This window comes from Oryza glaberrima, chromosome 4 (assembly GCF_000147395.1).
Source record: "Oryza glaberrima chromosome 4, OglaRS2, whole genome shotgun sequence".
Lineage (NCBI taxonomy): Eukaryota > Viridiplantae > Streptophyta > Magnoliopsida > Poales > Poaceae > Oryza > Oryza glaberrima.
Window position 1 is genome coordinate 18,675,487 of NC_068329.1, and position 18,529 is coordinate 18,694,015.

Below are 18,529 nucleotides of genomic sequence, written 5' to 3' on the forward strand. Positions count from 1 at the left end.
CGCGCGCGCGCGGCCTTTCCGTTCTCGGGAACGCGCGGGGTGGGTGGGTGGCATGGCCTTCGAGTTCGAGCCAAGCTACGGTGTCTAGCTGCGTCCGTGTGTGCCCGGCCCTGTCACCCGCGCGCTCTCTAGTCTCTCCCAGTGGCCGACACACGCGCGACGTACGTAGCGTAGGCCGATGCGGCGCGCGGTGCGAATCGAAAATCGACGTCGCGACGACATGTGCGCGCCACCGCTGTGTCCACTCCGGGAAGGCACCGCGAGGGCATGCACACATGCAGGATTTGCCTGCGCGCGGTTAAAACAATTACTTGCCGGATTTGGATATAGAGGCGACGAGCTTACCAGTAATAAGTAGTAGTACGAGCTGTGCAGGCGGTGGTAGGTGAGGTGAGCGAGCGGCCGTTGCCTTGCCGGCTTTCCGTCGCCAACGCCACGTGGTGACCCGGCTTGGGCGCTTGGCTCGTTGCTCGCCTCGCCGCGTGTTTGCTAGTACTACAGGCGAAGGCATTTGCCACGACTATGGTGATCGTTTAGTACAAACAGGACAAAATTGTTTCCTTGCTGCCTAGTACGACAACATCAGAGTGGCGCAGCGGAAGCGTGGTGGGCCCATAACCCACAGGTCCCAGGATCGAAACCTGGCTCTGATAATTCATCTTTTTTTTTACTCCTCTGCCTTGCTAACTTGCTGTTCGCCTTTTCTTGTACTGAATTCTGCACTTCTGCAACAACGTTTTTGGTTTGTCATGCAAATTCTGATGTTTGGCAAGTTTTACTCCCATCAGATGCGTTAACTGGGTGAATCTGGATGAGTGTAATTTTGATCTTAATCGCTCCTAGTTAACTCGATAAATAAATGTACTATATGATTCCTGCAAAAAGGAAAACGATGGCATTGCTAACATCCAAAACAGAACCCGTTTTGGAGGGAAGGAGAACAAAAGAAAAAACATAAAAGTTTGTAAATTTTAGTTTGGGTTATATTTTAATATTTTATTATCGGTGTCTCATTTTAGATCATTCTTTAACCAATATTTTCATATGAATGATTTCGAGTATGTTGGCTCCTATTTATCGATGAACTCCAATAATACATTTAAACTATTGTTCTGACATATGACAAGTGGATGCATATACATAAAATACTTTAAGGTGGTCCAAAATAAAATAAAGGTAAGATAACCCAATCTAAAGTAAAAATATTAGTTAAAAGACAGTCCAAAACAAAACAACGGTAATAAAAAGTTACACAAAGTGAAATTTACCGAAAAGTTGTACTTCTACGAGTACAGATATTGGTGTGGCCATGATGAATTGCAGATGAAATCCAATTTCTTGATAATTTGTACTAGAATCTGGACATTGTCAATACTCCCTTCGTCTAAAAAAAGGCAAATCCTGAGTTTCCGTGTCCAACTTTGACTGTTCATCTTATATGAATTTTTTTTATAATTCGTATTTTTATTGTTGTTAGATGATAAAACATAATTAATATTTTATGCGTGACTTGTCTTTTTAATTATTTTTATAATTTTTTTAAATAAGACGGACGATCAAACGTTGAGTATTTTATGCGTGACTTATTTTTTTTAGGACGGAGGGAGTACGCAATAACTCTCTTTTTTTTTTTCTTAAAAGAAAAGGACTAGCAAGTACTCCTACTCATCATCATTACTTCATCAGACTGGCAGAGCATCTCCCTTGAGCAAATGACTACTAGTACGACTACCAAATGACTTGAGAGGCTCACTCCAATCCCTTGGTCCTTTCAGAGACCGTCCTGTGCCAACCACAACCTGGAACGTAGCGAGTTTCTAAAGAACGCATGTATCAAATGTTCAAATCCTTCATGGTGCAAGCCAAGAACACCATGACTACTTCCATTGCTTTTTAAATGCAGGAAGCCAGAACAGAGCCATAGTTTCGCTTATTTACGGAATAAGCGAAATAGCATATTTACAAACGAAAGTATTTTGTAAATAAAACTTTTATATACATATTCTTAGCGATATAAAAGCAAAGGCTAAAAAATAAACTTCGATAAAAAACCTTAAAATTTGCTCTAAATTTAAGATTGAAAATTTAAATTTTGGTTGATAAGCATAAGTATAAGCGAAAAGATAAGGCTTTTCTTCGAGCTCAGATAAACGCAATTACGAGTTAGATCACCAACTCTCCTTGTTCGTCATTAATCTTAAAAATACTAATTGTATCTTCTAGTTATTTAGAAAGGTCGGGGGGAAAGGTTATTAGAGAACTTGTTGAGATAATGAATTACAGTTCCATTGCATATCTTTGCGGCAAACAGAAGGATCGAGGATGGATACAGAAAAATGGTCAAAACTGAGCAGTAACACACAGCTCAACTACAGTTACACATGCACCAGACTTACTAGTAGGAGGGCGTGGAAGAAATCTTGTAAGCTAGCAGTGCAATGAGGGTTACTGTCGTGGCAAAGCTCACGGCCAAACCACCCCACAGAATCGTATCAACATCTGGGAACCTCCTAGCTGCTACATTTAGTCGCTGATTCTCCCCTACCTGTTTCGCTGTATCACTTTCGCTACTTTTCACCGCTCCTTCAACATTTCTTCTCACAAGTTTAGACTGAACAGCTTCCTGATGAGTAGCATCACCACAGGATTGGGGCGTCGAATTTTCGGATCGCTCTGGACCGGGATTGCAAGAGTCCGTGCCGCAGCAAGTGGCTTCCTCAACCTGACTTGGCCTGTATTCTTCTTGCAGTTCACTGTGATTATGCTTCTGTGTTTCCTTTGCTACAACGGATCCTTCTATCACTTCACCAAACACAGACCATCTCCCAACAGATGTGATCTTCACATCTGCTGATGTTCCTAACATGCTATCAGGAGCAATGACAAGCACCTGGATATATCCTTTGGTATGTCCAACCTGTGCAGCAAAAGATAATTTCAGGAAAAAGTTTATGTGACTATAAATGTGGTAACTGGCACAAACACCATCGATGATAAGATTGCCAGCAATAATGACACGCTTACCAAATGAACACCATCAGTAGCTATTTCAGTGATCCATATCCTCTCTACTTTGCCTTCCATTCCTTGGTAGGGTGAAAATGACTCGAAAACTGAGGTCAATTCACGGCTCCTTTTCTTCACTTCAACGCTTGAAACCTTTTTCATCCTAGCAGCAGGTGTTCCTACAGAACACAAAGAAACAACATTATAGACAAAGACATGGGGGAAAACTGATGAAGAATATTTCTAGAAAACAAAAGTTAGAAAAAGATACCTGGTCTGGGGTAGAATTGTGATATGTGAACCTGAGGGAATTGATATTGTTTTACAAGGTTAACAGTTTGAGAGAAATCCTCATCAGTCTCACCTGAAAAATGGCAAGATTATACTTTAGGTTAAACTACTATCGACATCTTTGAATGATTTAATAAACAAAGATGAAGGTTATTCATAAATGATCACTTTAAGTAAGGTTGAATAGCTAAACCAAGATATTTATTTTACCGGGGAATCCACAAATAATATCTGTAGCAATTTGCATTCCAGGGACAAGCTCACAAAGAGTGTCAACTACCCTCCTGAATTCACTCACAGTGTATTCACGATTCATTGCCTGAGATGTATAGTTGTGGAATAAGTCAGGGCCAGGCGCAAACACTACAGATAGGTTACAAGCAAATAATTACCCAATTATATTTGGGTTTTATATCCATATGTTGCTGTAAGTTCAAGCATACCGTTAAAACTGCATCACTTCCTGATTGTACAGGAACGTGGAGGAAAGAATAAACACAGGGATGGCACAAAACACTAGCAATCTCCTTCAAATGCTCCAATATGAAAGGAGGATTGGTCATGCCAATGCGAAGCATCGTGCTTCTGTCCGCAGGAAGCTCAGCAACAATTCCATTTAATAGATTTGGAAGATTTGTACCGATATCCCTGCCTGAAAACTTCGCAAAGTCAGAGGAGCAAATTGCCATAATAATTCTATGGCTTATCTCTCAGAAGGAATCCAAAAAGATCTGGACAATGGTATTACCATAAGCACCAGTATCCTCACTACTCAACCATATTTCTCGGACACCTTCAGAGACAACAATTTTCACACGATCTACCTAGAGTAGCAAACCAATTTTCATGCTTGAGATTTAAATAAATAAGCAAAACTTCCTACAGGAAACAAAACATCTATGAACGTACCAAACTTTCTATAGTATAGCTTCCAAGATGACCACGAGCATGCTTTGTCTTGCAGTATGTGCAAGCACCCAAACACCCAACATTAATAGGAAGAATCTCGATAAATTTGTTCTTCCTTACCTGGAAATTGTAGCTGTGGTCAGTCATCAGGAATGATATTAGTATATTACATCTGTCAGTGGTAAAAAGGTAATAGCACATAACATTGGCACTATACTAGCCATAAAAGATTGATACATATAACATCATGTACAGAAATATGAGTTGTACCTTAGGTAAATCAAGTGAGGGCAGTGTTTTCCGACTCAACAACCGAACCTCATGGCCTTTTAAGGTTTCTTCAACAACTTCAACAACGCGGTCAATCTGTTGCACTCCAATAACGCTAATACCTTCAAGCTCTTTCAGATCCCGGCTTCCTTGTGGTACACATCCAGCCACAACCAAAGGCTTGTTTGCACTCTTGCACTTCGATATGAGAGTTGTCATGGCAGACTGACTTGGGTTTTTCACAGTGCATCTGAAATGGCAAAATAGGTGTCGGTCACAATATATTCTCCACCTCTGAAGTTAATTTGAAGGTTTGCCCCTACGTGTCAATATATATCTCACTCTTCGGCACTGCAAGTTGGATTTATGCTTATTATCCCAAGTTTACACAGCTCATGGCATATTCTAGTGCAAAAAATAGCGTAGCTAGTTTTCCACAACACAAATCCAAAGCAGCACCAGTTTGAAACCATCACAAGTTAAATTCAACTCATGTGTACTTTTAATGAACGTCAGGAGGTAATAGATGGAAAGAAACAAATAAGAGAAGAAAGAAACTAAAACCATACGTGTTAATTAGCCACAAATCCGCTCCTTCGGGCTCTTCAGTGATCGCATATCCAAACGCTGACAGCTGCCCTGACATGTACTCACTGTCACTCTGCAGAGCAGGAATGATCAACTGGTTATTTTACATAGCTAACAACAGCAGAACCATTGGCTTCCTAGCATCAGCACAATGAATAAGCCCGCTAGAACCACACACTATCAGTGGATCACTACTTGTTTCAGCACTTCAACCAGAATTTCTTCATTTGCTAGTGGAAGTAACAGCATTTAACGAATCATATAGCACTTCATAATTCATATCAGTATTCTGTAAGCTAGCGTGCCAAAATTCTGCAGAAATAAATGTGGACGAAGCTTGCCTGGTTATGCGAGCACCCGAACGTCTTCACATATATCGTCTGCAACAAAACGAAACCATCAAGCGCATCAGATTAAACGTGGAAACGCAGCAACACGCTCATCGGAGCTCGAGCTACGGCGGCGGTTTCACCTGCGTCCCGGGGATCCGGGCCTCGGGCTGCGGCCGGGTCTGCGCGACCCTGGACGATCTCGGACGCTTGGGCTTCACGGCGACGGCGGCGAGCGGGAGACGGAGCCCCGGAGGCGCCCCGCCGACGGCGAGCCCGGCCGGCCCCAGCACGTCCTCGATGTCCTCCATCTCCATCTCCGGCTGCTGCTGCTGCGGCGGCGGCGGCGGCGACGGCGGCGGCGCGTCCAGGCGAGTCGTCGTGGGCTGGTGGCTTCCCCGACCGAGTAGGGTTTCTCGCTTGCGTCGCGACGACGCGAGTGAAAGTGGGCTTCTCGGTTTGGGCCCGCTTTGTGGGCTATCCTTTGCAGGCCGAGACGAAGCCCACCCAATTCGATTTTTTGGGCCGCCCCACCTTTCCACCGGCCGCGCCCGCACGCGCGCGAGAACCGAAACCGCGCGACGCGCGGCCACGTCCCGCCCACGCGTGTCGCCTCGCGGCGACGCCGAGCTCGCCACCGCATCCACTGCAGCGCGTCCACGCGTACGCCGCGGCAGCGCGCCACGGCCTCGGCCGCCGGGCGCTTCTACAACCATCGGCGGCTCAGCGCGCGCGCGAATTTAAGCCCGTCATTAGGCGGCGTGGTCGAACCAGCAATGCACTTTTACCGCGGTAGCTTATGCTTCTTCGCACTGAGCTCCCTCCACTCCACTCACTGGAACTGGAAGCTTACGAGTGTTCGTCCAATGCCACGGCGTGCCGCTCTCGCCATGATGAACGTGGTGGCCATCGGGCTCGTGCTCTCCACCCTGGCCGCGGCCGGCGTGTGGTCGCCGGCGCCGACGCCACCGCCGTCCACGGCCGGCGAGCACGTCGTCCGGGAGGGACGCCGCGTGGTCATCGTCGAGTACGAGCGGGAGCACCCGCTGTACCCCGGCGACGCCGTGAAGGAGACGCACGTCCTGCCCCCTGACTCCCTCGACGGCGGCGAGGGCAGGCTCACGGACAAGGCCAGGGGCGCAGTCTCCGACGCGGCCGACAGGGTGGCCGACGCGGCGGAGGGCGGCAAGGAGAAGATGTCCGACGCCAAGGAGAGCGCGACGGGGAAGGTGTTCGGCGCGGTGAAGCGGTGCAAGGACAGGCTCTGCGGCGCGGCCAGGGAGGCGGAGGAGGGCGCGAAGGACAAGGCGTCGGCAGGCGAGCACGGCGCGGAGGAGGCGGCGAGAGGTGCAGAGGAGGCGCTCTCGCATGCTAAGGAGATAGCTGAGGACAAGGTGTTCGACGCTGCGTCCAAAGTGAAGGAGACCGCCGTGGGAGCCAAGGACAAGGTCTCCGAAGCGGCGGGCAAAGCCAAGGAGAGGGCGTCTCACGTCCAGCACGGAGCAGCAGAGACCGTGAGGAATGCCAAGGACAAGGTCTCTCACGCCGCGAGACATGCCCGGGAGAGCGCTAGGGAGCGCGCCATGGACGCCAAGGACAGGGTCTCCGACGTCGCCGAGAGAGCCGAGCAGTGCACGGAGGACGCCGCGGGGCGCGCGGCGCGGAAGGCGGCGCGGGCCGAGGAGGCCGTGAAGGCGAAGGCCGGCGAGGCGGCCAGCAACCTCTCCGACATCGCGCGGAGGGCGCGCGACGTGGCGTCCGACGCCGCCGCGCACCTCCTCGGCGGCGGGCCCAGGGAGGCGGCGCGCACCGCGACGGCGGTGATGCACCTGCTGGGGTTCGCCGCGGCGTACGGCGCGTCCCTGTGGGTGACGTTCGTGTCCAGCTACGTCCTCGCCGCGGCGCTGCCCCGGCAGCAGCTCGCCATGGTGCAGAGCAAGCTGTTCCCGGTGTACTTCCGCGCCGTGGCGTACGGCGTCGGCCTCGCGCTCGCGGCGCACCTGCTCGGCCGCGAGCGCAGCTCCCTCGCCGCGCGCGCCCAGAGCGTCAACCTCCTCGCCGCGCTCGCCCTGGTCCTCGCCAACATGCTGCTCCTCGAGCCAAAAGCCACCAAAGTACGTAAGCTCACCTCACTTCATCGATCACCCAATTCTTTTCATAGTTTTATGATCGATTCCTTGCGTTCTTGCACAGGTGATGTTCGAGAGGATGAAGGTGGAGAAGGAGGAAGGCAGGGGGAGGGACATGGCCGACATCGTCGACCCGCCAACGGTCACCGTCGCGGCGGGCAACACGGCCACCACCACCACCGTTCCCACGGCGGCGGCGCGCAAGCCGGCAGGCAACAACAACATGGCGGCGAAGTCGGCGGCGGCGGCGGCGCCGGTGGACGAGCAGACGTCCAAGAGCCGGGTGGCGACGCTGAACCAGCGGCTCAAGAAGCTGAACGGCTACTCGTCTCTGTGCAACGTGCTGTGTCTGATGGCGCTGACGTGGCACCTCGTGCACCTGGCACGTCGCCTCCAGATGGCCAGCGTCTGCTAGGCTCAAAACTCTTCGTCGTCCGTGTCGTTTGCTGTGAATCTGACATGCTGTAGCTTCTTGTAGTTTTTACCCTTTTAGTTGAGGCAGTTGTCATGGCGTCTGATCTGTTCGTATGTATCAATGTACTTGCTTAGGTATATTTCGTCGACGTAAAAACAGTAGCATGTCGATCTTCTGCTGTTTGTAGTTTCCTGCAGTGTTCTTGCAGGTTGGTGGGATGTAGCTCAAAACTGCTGCATTTCGGACACGACGTCCGTTGTTGGCTTGTTTTAGCTGGGATGAATGTAACTGGAAACCCCTAATCTGTTTTATCACGCGCGATCGATCGTTGCATCGACCGTTCATCGACGATGGGTGCTCAGGTTCTTGAGTTCTTCTCGGATTTGCGCTGCGAGCATATGAGCGGCATTGCACATCCCATTGCTGATCGTCTCAACTCTCAAATTGGGGCAAAAGACACGAATTTTTCATGCGTTGAGCCGGCGTGTTGAAATGTTAGGCAATACGTGATCTGTTTGGGTCTTAGTGATGGGGGAATATAGGCCAGGCCTGTCGGCCGTGGCAGACAAGTAGCAACTGTTAGTTAGGCCCATGGGTTGTCCTGTGCAATTCTGCTGAAGTCGGGGTAACTAGGCCGTGACCTTGAAGTTCCCAATCCCGGGCTATTTCGGTTGACGCAATGAAACGAGCCCGAGCATTTCACCGAACGAATAAGTCTACTAAGGATCCCTCTATCTACTAGAGGTTTAGTATTCATTCGTGTCGCTAGAGTTTCCCTTAATTTCTAAAACCCATGCGAATCGAGTCTACTTTGTTTAGTGAAACCGATGCCAATTGAAACATAGTTTTGTTTAGTGACGTGATGAGAGCGGTTTTAGCTAATGCAACGTTAAGTGACTCGATTTACACTCAATGGTGAAGCCAGTGGCACTATCAAACCCGAGCTAATAAGGCCTTGTTTAGTTTTGAACTTTTTCTTCGAATTTTCAATTTTTCCATCACATCATTTCAATTTCAATCAAACTTCCAATTTTGACGTGAACTAAACACACTCTAATAGTGAAGACGGCAGTGACGGAGCTCGGATGGTCACCCGACCTGCTCAAGAGGTGGCCAGTACTATTTTCACCGGTTTTAAAAGGTTGACAAATATAATATAATCGGTTCTGTGGTCGAGGAACATCGATGAAAGTCAAACCCTCCAAGTCCTCAACTAGTTGATAAACGTAAAGTGGGTATTTTCCTTTCGCCGAATCACCGACGTCAGGGACCAGATCAGCCGGGCGAGGCTAATCGGGATTTACCGTAATCTGAGAAGAACCGATCGCGGCCTGCCTCCGCTGACTGGAAGCCTCTGTCGCTGATCGGGATTTACCATAATACTCCGTATGAGGCTACTCATGAGGCTGGCTTGGAAGGAACGACCAATGTTGTGCCATCTCGTGCGGTGCATTGCTAGCGGCGTGGATCGGAGCGACGGTGTTGAGAATTCCGCCACAACGCGTGTGCCTTCCGGTTTGCAGCCGCGCACCACAGGTGGCGTGGTGGCGCGGGTCGTCAACTCGTGATGACGGCCCTGTGTTTGCTTTGTCTTCTGCAAGACTGCGATGCAAAAAAAGCTGTCCTCTAGTAGAGACTACAAGTTTGACAGTTGGGACTGTTTTTCATCGTTGGATTAAGGCAATCAACGGCCTAAACATATGCTACAGTAGCTTTAATTACATACTACAGGAACATGCTTTGTACGGTTTTCTATGAACAGTATTTAGAAAAGATCTAGAACGTTAATTTCTGATCCAATGGTGACTATAGGACTGCTTAAGTAGCTATAGCTACTGCAGGTGATCCCAATCAATGGATCAGACAGCCAAAACAGCCCACCAAACCAAACAAAATCAAATCACTCACGAACACACACACACACACACAAAAACCCCTGCCTCCTACCACACAAACACCCGCCACTGTCACACATTCGATCGGATGACTGACCGATCGACCCCCCAGCCCCAGGTGCTCTCAAAAAGCAAACGGAGCGTACTACTAGTACGCGACACAAATCCTCGTGGGATCGTGTCAGATCCCTCCCGCACCGAAAGCCCCCAATCGTGCCGGCCTAATTGCCATCATCACCTTACCTCCTAAAAACCCCGGCTCGTGCCGTTCCACCGCGACACCGGCAGGAGGACGCGCCGAAAAGACAACTCGCCACGCGACCAGACGCAGCCGGCCCATTTCTCAGCCACACGGGGTGAAAAACGGTCGGAATAGATAGCACCGCTACGTTTGATCAACTAGTAATTTGTATTTTTTTTCCTCATTTAAATTATTCAGTGTTAACATCAATACAAAACACAAAGAAATTATAAATTTTATAGTATACAACAAAACGATACTAGTCAGAAACCGTAATCCTTCCCTATATAAAAACGACGCTCGTTCGATCAGGAATTTTCGTGTTCAGCCATCGATCAAGCATTAGCTAGGGTTTCCCTTACCATAGGGGTGGGGGTTACAGCACCCCGGTGCTAAATATGATTACACACGCAATAATCACCGTAACAATGATAAACCATATAAAATTTGTCGAAAATTCAAATTGTTTTTAAATTTAATGGAGTTACAGCGGTTTAAACTTTCTCGTTCCCAACGGTAAACACAGTAACCAGACGGTTTCCATCGGGTTTGTAAACCCAACCTTGTCATTAGAAGCGCGACAAGAACCCGCCACGAGCCCCACGAGAACGAGACGAGACGCTGCTCACGCTAGCGGCCGCGACGCGACGTGGGGAGCCGTGCACCCGAGCGAGCCGTTCGATCCCCCGGCTGGCTCCACCGCCGCCGCCGCGCTGTCGCCTCCGCCTTGGCCGTCGCATTATCCTCCGCCAAATGCCAACAAAAACCTCAGCACTACTGTACCGACACGACGTTGGTGAGAGCCAAATCTCGGGGAAGAAAAAAATCTCGCGCCCAGGCCGAAGCAAATGGAAGCTTCCTGCAGTAGTGGAGGCACACGCACAAACCCCAACGCGCGACCGATGCACTCACTCTCACTCACTCTCACTGCCGTGGCCGATGCTGTTTAATGAGCTAGGATACGATGATTAGTCACTGCAATGCAATCAGTGGTACTACGACTGAAAATGAGATGAGACAATGCAGCAGTAGCTACTACTACTCCAGCAGAGTAGTACTAGTGGGGGGAGAAATTACAGATATGCCCTCCATTAGCTTACCACGGCCGCGGTGCGGGGGGCAGGAGGGAAGTGGGTCATTAATTAATTAACGCGGAACTGAGCGACTAGCGGCTAATTAATCCATGGGATATTGCTAGTTGAATTAGAGCTAATTAAACCCTAGTGATTAAGTGAACTCATTAGCTAGCTAAGCTAAGCTAGGCTAAGGCTAAGCTAGTGTGTGCCAGTGACAGTGTGTCTGGCTGTCTAGCTAGACGCTGATCGGTGAAGGGGAGGGGGAGGACACGGCGGCGCGGGGCGGGGAGTCGTCGGTGTCGTCGTCGTCGCCGTCGCCGTCGCCGCTGATGCCGGTGCCGAGGCCGATGCCGGCGCCGGGGTTCATGACGCCGGCGGCGGCGGCGGCGGCGGAGGTCGGGGAGGAGGCGAGCTGGTTCTTGTGGTTGTGCATCCAGACCTTGAGGACGTGGCGCTTGACGCCGATCTCGACGCAGAAGCGGTCCAGGGCGCCGTCGTCGTTGCGGTTGATGCGCCACCCTTGCTTCTCGGCGAACTCCCGCATCCGCTCCTTCTGCTCCGGCGTGAACTTGGTCCGGAACCGCTTCCGCCCGAAGATGCCGCCGCCGCCGCTCCCGCTCCCGCCGGCGCTGCCGGGGCCGAAGTCGTCCATCCGCGGGGGCGTCTCCGAGCCGGCGCGGCCTGCCGCCGCCGCCGCCGCGTGGTGCCACGCCGCGGCGGGCACGGCGTGGTACGGAAGGGCGAGCTGAGGCGGCGGCGGCGGCGCCGGCACGGACGACGGGAGGAAGCCCTGCAGCGCGGCGTGGTGCGAGTGCGGCTGTGGCGGTGGCGGCGGGCGGAAGAACACCGGCCCGCCGCCGATGCCCGCGGCGGCGCGGCGGTGGAAGCTGCGGTGGCAGCCGCACGCGGCGCACTTGAGCGAGTCGGGCGACGCCGGCATGTACTCCCCGCACCCGTCGAACGCCTGCCCGCCCATCGCCGCCGCGTGGTTCCGCATGCACTCCTTGTACTTCCCTCCACCACCTCCACCTCCACCTCCTCCCCCGCCGGCGCTGCCGCCCTCGTAGGGCACCAGGCTCAGGTGATCCATCATGACGATCTCACTCGCTGTCACTCCCGGCGTCGGTGGCGGCGGCGGCGGCGGCGTCGCTATCGGAGGAGACGAGGCGAGGCGCGGTGTTTGTTGGTGTTGATAGCGGCAGCGACCGGGACGAGCAGAGAGGAGGGGGGGGCTTTTATGCGCGCGCGTGGACACGGCTGGTGTGAGGGGTGTGTGTGTGACTGATTATAATTAATACAGTGATCAGTTATAGTCGGTTAGTTAATGTGACCCCAGTTTGGACAAAGCGGCAAAACAGTTTCACCCTAATGAACTGAGCCGGTACGAGCTAGAGACAGCAGTGAACTGTCAAAGAGAACTGACCCAGTATATGCATTTTTATTTGTATGTATTAATTATACACATTTAGTACTATTATCACGGACCAACCACCACTCATTTATTAAGTAATACTCCTCTATAGTTACTGTACTCCACTACACTACTTTTGAGTGGTTGTATTGGTTCGGTTAATCCGAACTTGATAGTTGATACTAGTACTACGTAGCACTAGCACATGTTTTATGGGGTAACTAGTACAACCTCTCTCCAATTTTAATATTTTATTTGCATGGTTTAACCACTCATCTTATTAAAAAATTATGCAAATATAAAAAACAAAAAAACTATGTTTAAAGTATTTTAGATAATAAAGTAAGTCACAAATAAAATAAATAATAATTCTAATTTTTTAAAAGATTATGAATGGTCAAATAGTGCAAACAAAATATCAAAATCCCCTTATATCAAGGGAGGGAGGGAGTACTGTATGAGATCTTCTCTTTCTTCCTTAATTTAGGGCCCCTATGAATCGTAGGAATGAAAAAACGGAGGAATAGGAAAAACGTAGAATTCTGATAAGAATGTAAGTTTAAAACAGAGGATTGCAAAACACATGAATGATCGTTAGATTGGACCACAGAAAAAATACAGGAATCGGATGAGAGAGATAGACTCAAAGGATTTTTACTAAGAAGTTGGACCTCTTACTAAGTTTCCTCCAAAACCTATATGCAGCAAAATATTCTATAGAAATTTTGTAGGATTTAGAAAACTTCAATCCTTTAATCAAAAGAGCTATATATAAAGATTTTCTATACGATTTCAATAGTTCCTTCGTAATTCCTTTATTCAAAGGGCCCTTAAAGAAAACCTAAACGATACTTCTAATTATATTTGTGGAGGGAGGGAGCACACCTTGGAGTACTAATTACTGTACTGTGATTAACTTTGCTGATGGTATGATGCGGTGGTTAAATCGCTGGGTTGTCTTGCCTGAGGCAGCAGAGTAGGCGCCACGTGGCGGTCGGGAGAGACGGCTCCCGGTCCCCTGCAGACGCGACGCGCCACGCCACGCCGCCACGTGAGCTCGGGTCTTGGCCCCGCTTGACGGGACCAGACGGGGGGAGGGAGGCGGTAAGCAGTGTTCACGTGTCGACCCCGCATTGGGCCCCCCGGTAGAAAGAAAAAGAAAAACCTACTGTACTTTCTAATTGCTGGGCCCCGCCACGTGGCCGTGTAGTCGCCGTGCGGCGTGTCTGATCCGATCAGGTGCGCCTCGCACGGATGGCCCAGATGACGCGATCGGATGGCCCGACGGTGGAGATTTTTCCTAGCCTGCTGATCTTCTGCGGTTCGAGCCCATGTAATATAGATAAATGAACAAAGCAATAAAAATAGGACATTGCTAGACATCTAGTAGTAGCTGGTTTGTCTACCACTTCATCTATGATAAATATTATCCATCTATAATTCAAATACAATTTTCTCTTAAACTACTCATCCAATCTATAATCCGATTACACCGTTGTGTTCATACAAATAAATCATTATAACAAGATCTCACATGATTATATTTTGATGAAAAAATATATATCACTTTTGTAATATATCTAAATTACTTTTAGATTTCACTAAGTTACTTCTTAGACATATAAAAGTAATTCAATATAACCTAAAAGTAATTTATATATACTATAGAAGTAACTTATAACAAAAAGAAAGTAACTTCTATAATTTATGTTAATTACTTTAAAACTTTATTGAATTTACTTTTATATATTTAAGAAGTAACTTAGTGAAATCTAAAAGTAATTTAGATATATTATAAAAGTAATTTGTGATTTTTTATCAAAATATAATCATGTGAGATCTTGTTGTAAAGATTTAATTGTTACAAACACAATGGTGTAATCGGATCGTAAATCGGATGAGTAATTTAAAAGAAATTTTTATTTGAAGCATAGATGATAGGAATATTTGTTCTACTTGCTTGATCAATTAGTACTATAGTAAAATAAGATTCTTCAAGACATATCTGGACAACGGTTGATTGGATGATAGGGTCGCTCATTATGATTAAATCGAGAGCGCTCTCGATTTAGATTTTACGATAAAAATAATACTAACTGGTTTAAAAAGCTAACGCTAATAAATGGATAATGAAAATCCCTCGTAATAAACTTTAAAATTTCATTATTCTAGGCATATAAGCTAACGAACAAACGATGAGGACCCTTTTAACGAGAGTAATTTATGTTTGGGTCATACTTCTTTCGTCCTATAATATAATAATCTAATACCAAATGTGATATTTTATAGTACAAACGAATTTAGAGGGGACATTTGGTCCAAGGTTGCTATATTATGAGACAGAGAGAGTATCTGATAAGTTAACGTTCAGACGATAATGGGCCTGTTTGGTTTGGTTACAATTTATTACCCTACCAAAATTTTGGTAACTTCAATAGTAGCAAGTGTATGTTTGGTTTGCTACCAAATTCTTTCCACAATAGTTCAAATTGAATACTACTCAATTTGATAGTACTAAAATTTGCCAATGTTTTGGCACTACCAATTTGGTAGGGCAAAAATTGGCTCCAAACCAAATAAGCCCAATATACCCAATTTTAACTTCATTTGTTGGAAATTTTTTTGCATGCAATGTGGTGTTTGGTACTACTACAGAGAGTGCTAATGAGCCGCGCGCGCTGTCACGTTCCGCCATTGAAGCTGATCACACGATGCTTACCCGTGCAATCAATCAGGGGAGGGAGGGCACCGTCGCCGTGGGGGCAAGCAAAGGGCGATGGATCGATGGTGCATGTTGCTACAGTGCTTAATGGCAGAGGAGTAATAAAGAGAAGAGGATATCCGTGACACGTACAGATTTTTCGCTGCCCCGGTACTGTACAATGCTAAACTCTATGCATCCATCTTCCTGACCTATTACTACTACCCAGCGATAACGCCATTAATATCGTCATCTCGTATGATCTCATCTCATCAAGTCTCATCCATGATCGATATATGGATGTACATGTACTCATGGACAGATTCCGAATACCCAATTGGTTGGATGCTAATCCTGAAGTAGGAGTACATAGTAAGGCCCCTTTTCTAAATTAAGGGCATGTTTGATACAGCTACAACTCCTAAATATAACTTCAGGAGTTGAGTCTGGAGTGGAGTTGTGGAGCTGCCAAAACTCAGCTCCACAACTCTAGTATATTTTGTGAGAGAGCTCCACCCAACTCCAATCCCAGTTTTGGTGGAGCTGAAACTGTTTGGCTCAGCTCCAGCTCTAGGAGGGGTAGAGCTGGAGCTGGAGCTGTGTCACACAGGCCCTAACATAAAAAATTTACCTTATTTTTCGTTAGCAGTATAAACTGCTAAATAATTTATTGGATACGAAAACTTTCTTATATAAAAAATGTTTTAAAATATCTAATAAATTTATTTGTAAGAATTGTAATAATAAAATTTGATTAATCATACGCTAATAGTTTTCTTGTTTCTCGTGCTTTTAGCTTTATCTTTGGATCTGATCGGTAGTGCTTGTTGCGGCTGCGACCAGCCCAAATCTACACAAAATAGTTGATTTGAAGTCAGCATAAACGATTAAGGCCTTTATCTCTGAGAACTCCACCTTAATTGAATTAAAATGGAGCTAATAACTAGGGACAGATTTGGGTTTGAAGGAGGAGAGCTAGTGTTTGGTGGGCATTAGCAAACGCGATCTCCTTAATTGTTTGGTGATCCTGCAGCGAAGGTGTAGATAGGTAGTGGCAGGGAGTGCTTGTACTGAAGATGCACAAACACACCATGACCAGCACGAGCACGAGCAAGAACACGAACACGACGCGTGATGATGTCAGTGGCAGTTGATGGAATCGGACCGGGCAATTAATGCGTTGCCGCCCCATCCACGTCGTCCTCTCCTCCCCCTCCGGTTAATTTTTTTTCCTTCCGGTGAAAACTTTTTCGGACAGAACAGTGACACACACATCCTCCTCCTCCTCTCTCTCTAGTCTCTGCCGTAGCTACAGCGCCGTTGAAAAATCAACCGGTAAAACAAAAACAAAGGGGTGTTTAGATAAAAGTTTCCGTGTGTCACGTCGATATTATATAGGTTCGGTACTAATAAAAAATTAATTATAGAATACGTCAGTAAATCGTGAGATAAATTTATTAAGCCCAACTAATTCATCATAAGTATATGTTTAACGTAGTACCATATTATTAAATCATGAAGCAATTAGGCTTAAAAGATTCGTCTCGTAAATTAGTGGTAATATGTATAATTAGTTATTTTTTATTTAATACTTCAGATATATATTCAAATGTTTGATGTGATATGGTAAAAAATTTTGGGACGAGATCTAAGCAGAGCCAAAACAAACAAGATAAACGCCGTGAAGAAACAAGATGGCCATTGCCACTGGCTGGAACCAGAAGGAAGGAGAAAACACGGATCGGAAGAGACAGAGCGAGCGTGAGGTAGTCGTCGCAGCAGCATAGCAGCACGCGGGGGCCATATGATATGCAATGCGAAGCGTAGGGTCTAGTCGCGTCGCGTCTTGGGGCAGCGAGCGGCATCGCAGCTCCCATCTTGTCCGCGCTTTCTGTTTGCTGCAGCGGCTGCGGCAGAGGCAGCTGCAGGGCGAGGCGTGTAGGAGTAGAGGCTAGTACTGCTATAGTAGCTTTCGGTTTTGTTTGCTTGTTCGGATCAAAAAGCTGCCGCGAGAATCATTTCGCTCCCACCTGCTTCCTCTTCTTCTTCTCTCCTCCTCCACTGCTGCGTCGTCTGCTTGTTTTTCTTTTGTTTTCTTTTGGTTCCAGGGGCGCTGACAGGTTGATCAGATGGATGGAGGGGATGGAACTGGGGCTTTTTTGCCTCCCCGTCTCCAGTCTCTTACCACTACTGCTTCTACTTCTACTGCGTCTGGCAGCTTGTGTTTCCCGACGCATCGATCTGCATGTTTTTGGGACTTGGGGGCGATCATTTGCTAGTATACGAATACTTGTACGCGAGCGACACGGAATGATGGAGCGCTAATTTTTCAGTGTGCCGGTGTGTAAATTTGCACTCAATGAACTCTCTCTGCATTACGACAACTACAGTTTTAATGGGGATGGTTGTTGATTGTTTTGCCGTCAAGAAAGAAAAAGAAGAAGAAAAACTCAGGCTGACGATGGGCTTGTGATAGGGGCCATGTTTTAGCGCGGTTACCACATCCCGTGTTAAGGTACGGTTACCACAAAAAATATGTGGTAACCACGAGACATACCGTGGTTTCAAAAATTGAAAAGGTTACCGTGCATAGTAACCGCTCGGTTTTGTATTTGGCCCTTATTTAGTTTCCAACTTTTTCTTTAAACTTATAACTTTTTTCTTTAAACTTTTAATTTTAATCAAATTTTTAATTTTGACATGGAACTAAATACACTCTTAACCTTGGGAACCCGGGTAGGGGGCACCCTGGTACTACACGATCTTTTAATGCCATGTCTCAGGCGAATGATTCCAAGTTCCGATCAGCGATCAACAGGACACCGTGATTGACCGGTGCACAGTGAAGCTCTGTCAATATGTCATCAGCGTTTGTTGTGAACCGAAGACCTTGCAAAGACCTTCACGCGGCTTCTGTTTGTTGTGAACTGAAGACATTGGCTGTGTTTACGTCAGCGTAAAGTTTAAATTTTGGTTAAAATTAGAGATGATGTAACCTGAAAAGTTATATATGTATGATAGGTTGATGTGACGGAAAATGACTGAAGTTTGGATCCAAACTTTAGAAAAGTTTACACACAAAACTTTTCAGTTATATCATCTCCAATTTTAACTAAAATCTAAACTTTGCGCTGAACTAAACACATAGACTTACGCGAGATTTCTCAGTAACCACCATTGGTAATCAACTACAATGATGATATCGTGCTATGGCAAGGCTGGAGTCCATCCAGAACCACCGCAGAAACGGGGCGCTTCCGCTTCCGCT

At 47.4% G+C, this 18,529-nt stretch overlaps 3 protein-coding genes and 1 non-coding gene across 4 annotated transcripts; 2 read left to right on the forward strand and 2 right to left on the reverse strand.

Moving 5' to 3' along the window:
* The first annotated feature begins 581 nt into the window (after positions 1-581).
* Positions 582-653, forward strand: TRNAM-CAU (transfer RNA methionine (anticodon CAU)). The gene has a single exon. It is a non-coding gene; the product is annotated as a tRNA-Met (tRNA).
* Positions 654-2,106: 1,453 nt separating this feature from the next.
* On the reverse strand, positions 2,107-5,806 carry LOC127771351 (uncharacterized). The gene is made up of 11 exons (XM_052297243.1): positions 5,537-5,806; positions 5,406-5,444; positions 5,046-5,137; positions 4,477-4,726; positions 4,207-4,326; positions 4,046-4,121; positions 3,741-3,949; positions 3,508-3,616; positions 3,278-3,370; positions 3,025-3,185; positions 2,107-2,917 (listed from the first exon to the last, which is right to left on the reverse strand). Exons 1-11 carry the CDS (start codon positions 5,708-5,710, stop codon positions 2,396-2,398), a joined length of 1,845 nt encoding a protein of 614 aa, XP_052153203.1. The 5' UTR covers positions 5,711-5,806; the 3' UTR covers positions 2,107-2,395.
* A 348-nt stretch (positions 5,807-6,154) lies between these two features.
* LOC127771352 (uncharacterized) lies at positions 6,155-8,220 on the forward strand. Its single transcript, XM_052297244.1, has 2 exons — positions 6,155-7,507; positions 7,587-8,220. Exons 1-2 carry the CDS (start codon positions 6,170-6,172, stop codon positions 7,935-7,937), a joined length of 1,689 nt encoding a protein of 562 aa, XP_052153204.1. The 5' UTR covers positions 6,155-6,169; the 3' UTR covers positions 7,938-8,220.
* Positions 8,221-11,086: 2,866 nt separating this feature from the next.
* LOC127771353 (zinc-finger homeodomain protein 8) lies at positions 11,087-12,402 on the reverse strand. Its single transcript, XM_052297245.1, has one exon. It carries the CDS (start codon positions 12,240-12,242, stop codon positions 11,385-11,387), a length of 858 nt encoding a protein of 285 aa, XP_052153205.1. The 5' UTR covers positions 12,243-12,402; the 3' UTR covers positions 11,087-11,384.
* Positions 12,403-18,529: the final 6,127 nt, after the last annotated feature.

What these genes read in the sequence shown, in the direction of transcription:
- LOC127771351 (XM_052297243.1), bottom strand. Translation starts at nt 5,710, where the DNA reads ATGGAGATGGAGGACATCGAGGACGTGCTGGGGCCGGCCGGGCTCGCC. An exon ending in GATTTGTGGCTAATTAACAC is followed by an intron (nt 4,727 to 5,045) that starts GTATGGTTTTAG and finishes TTGCCATTTCAG; the next exon opens with ATGCACTGTGAAAAACCCAA. An exon ending in GCTATACTATAGAAAGTTTG is followed by an intron (nt 4,122 to 4,206) that starts GTACGTTCATAG and finishes TTGCTACTCTAG; the next exon opens with GTAGATCGTGTGAAAATTGT.
- LOC127771352 (XM_052297244.1), top strand. Translation starts at nt 6,170, where the DNA reads ATGCACTTTTACCGCGGTAGCTTATGCTTCTTCGCACTGAGCTCCCTC. An exon ending in TCGAGCCAAAAGCCACCAAA is followed by an intron (nt 7,508 to 7,586) that starts GTACGTAAGCTC and finishes GTTCTTGCACAG; the next exon opens with GTGATGTTCGAGAGGATGAA.
- LOC127771353 (XM_052297245.1), bottom strand. Translation starts at nt 12,242, where the DNA reads ATGATGGATCACCTGAGCCTGGTGCCCTACGAGGGCGGCAGCGCCGGC.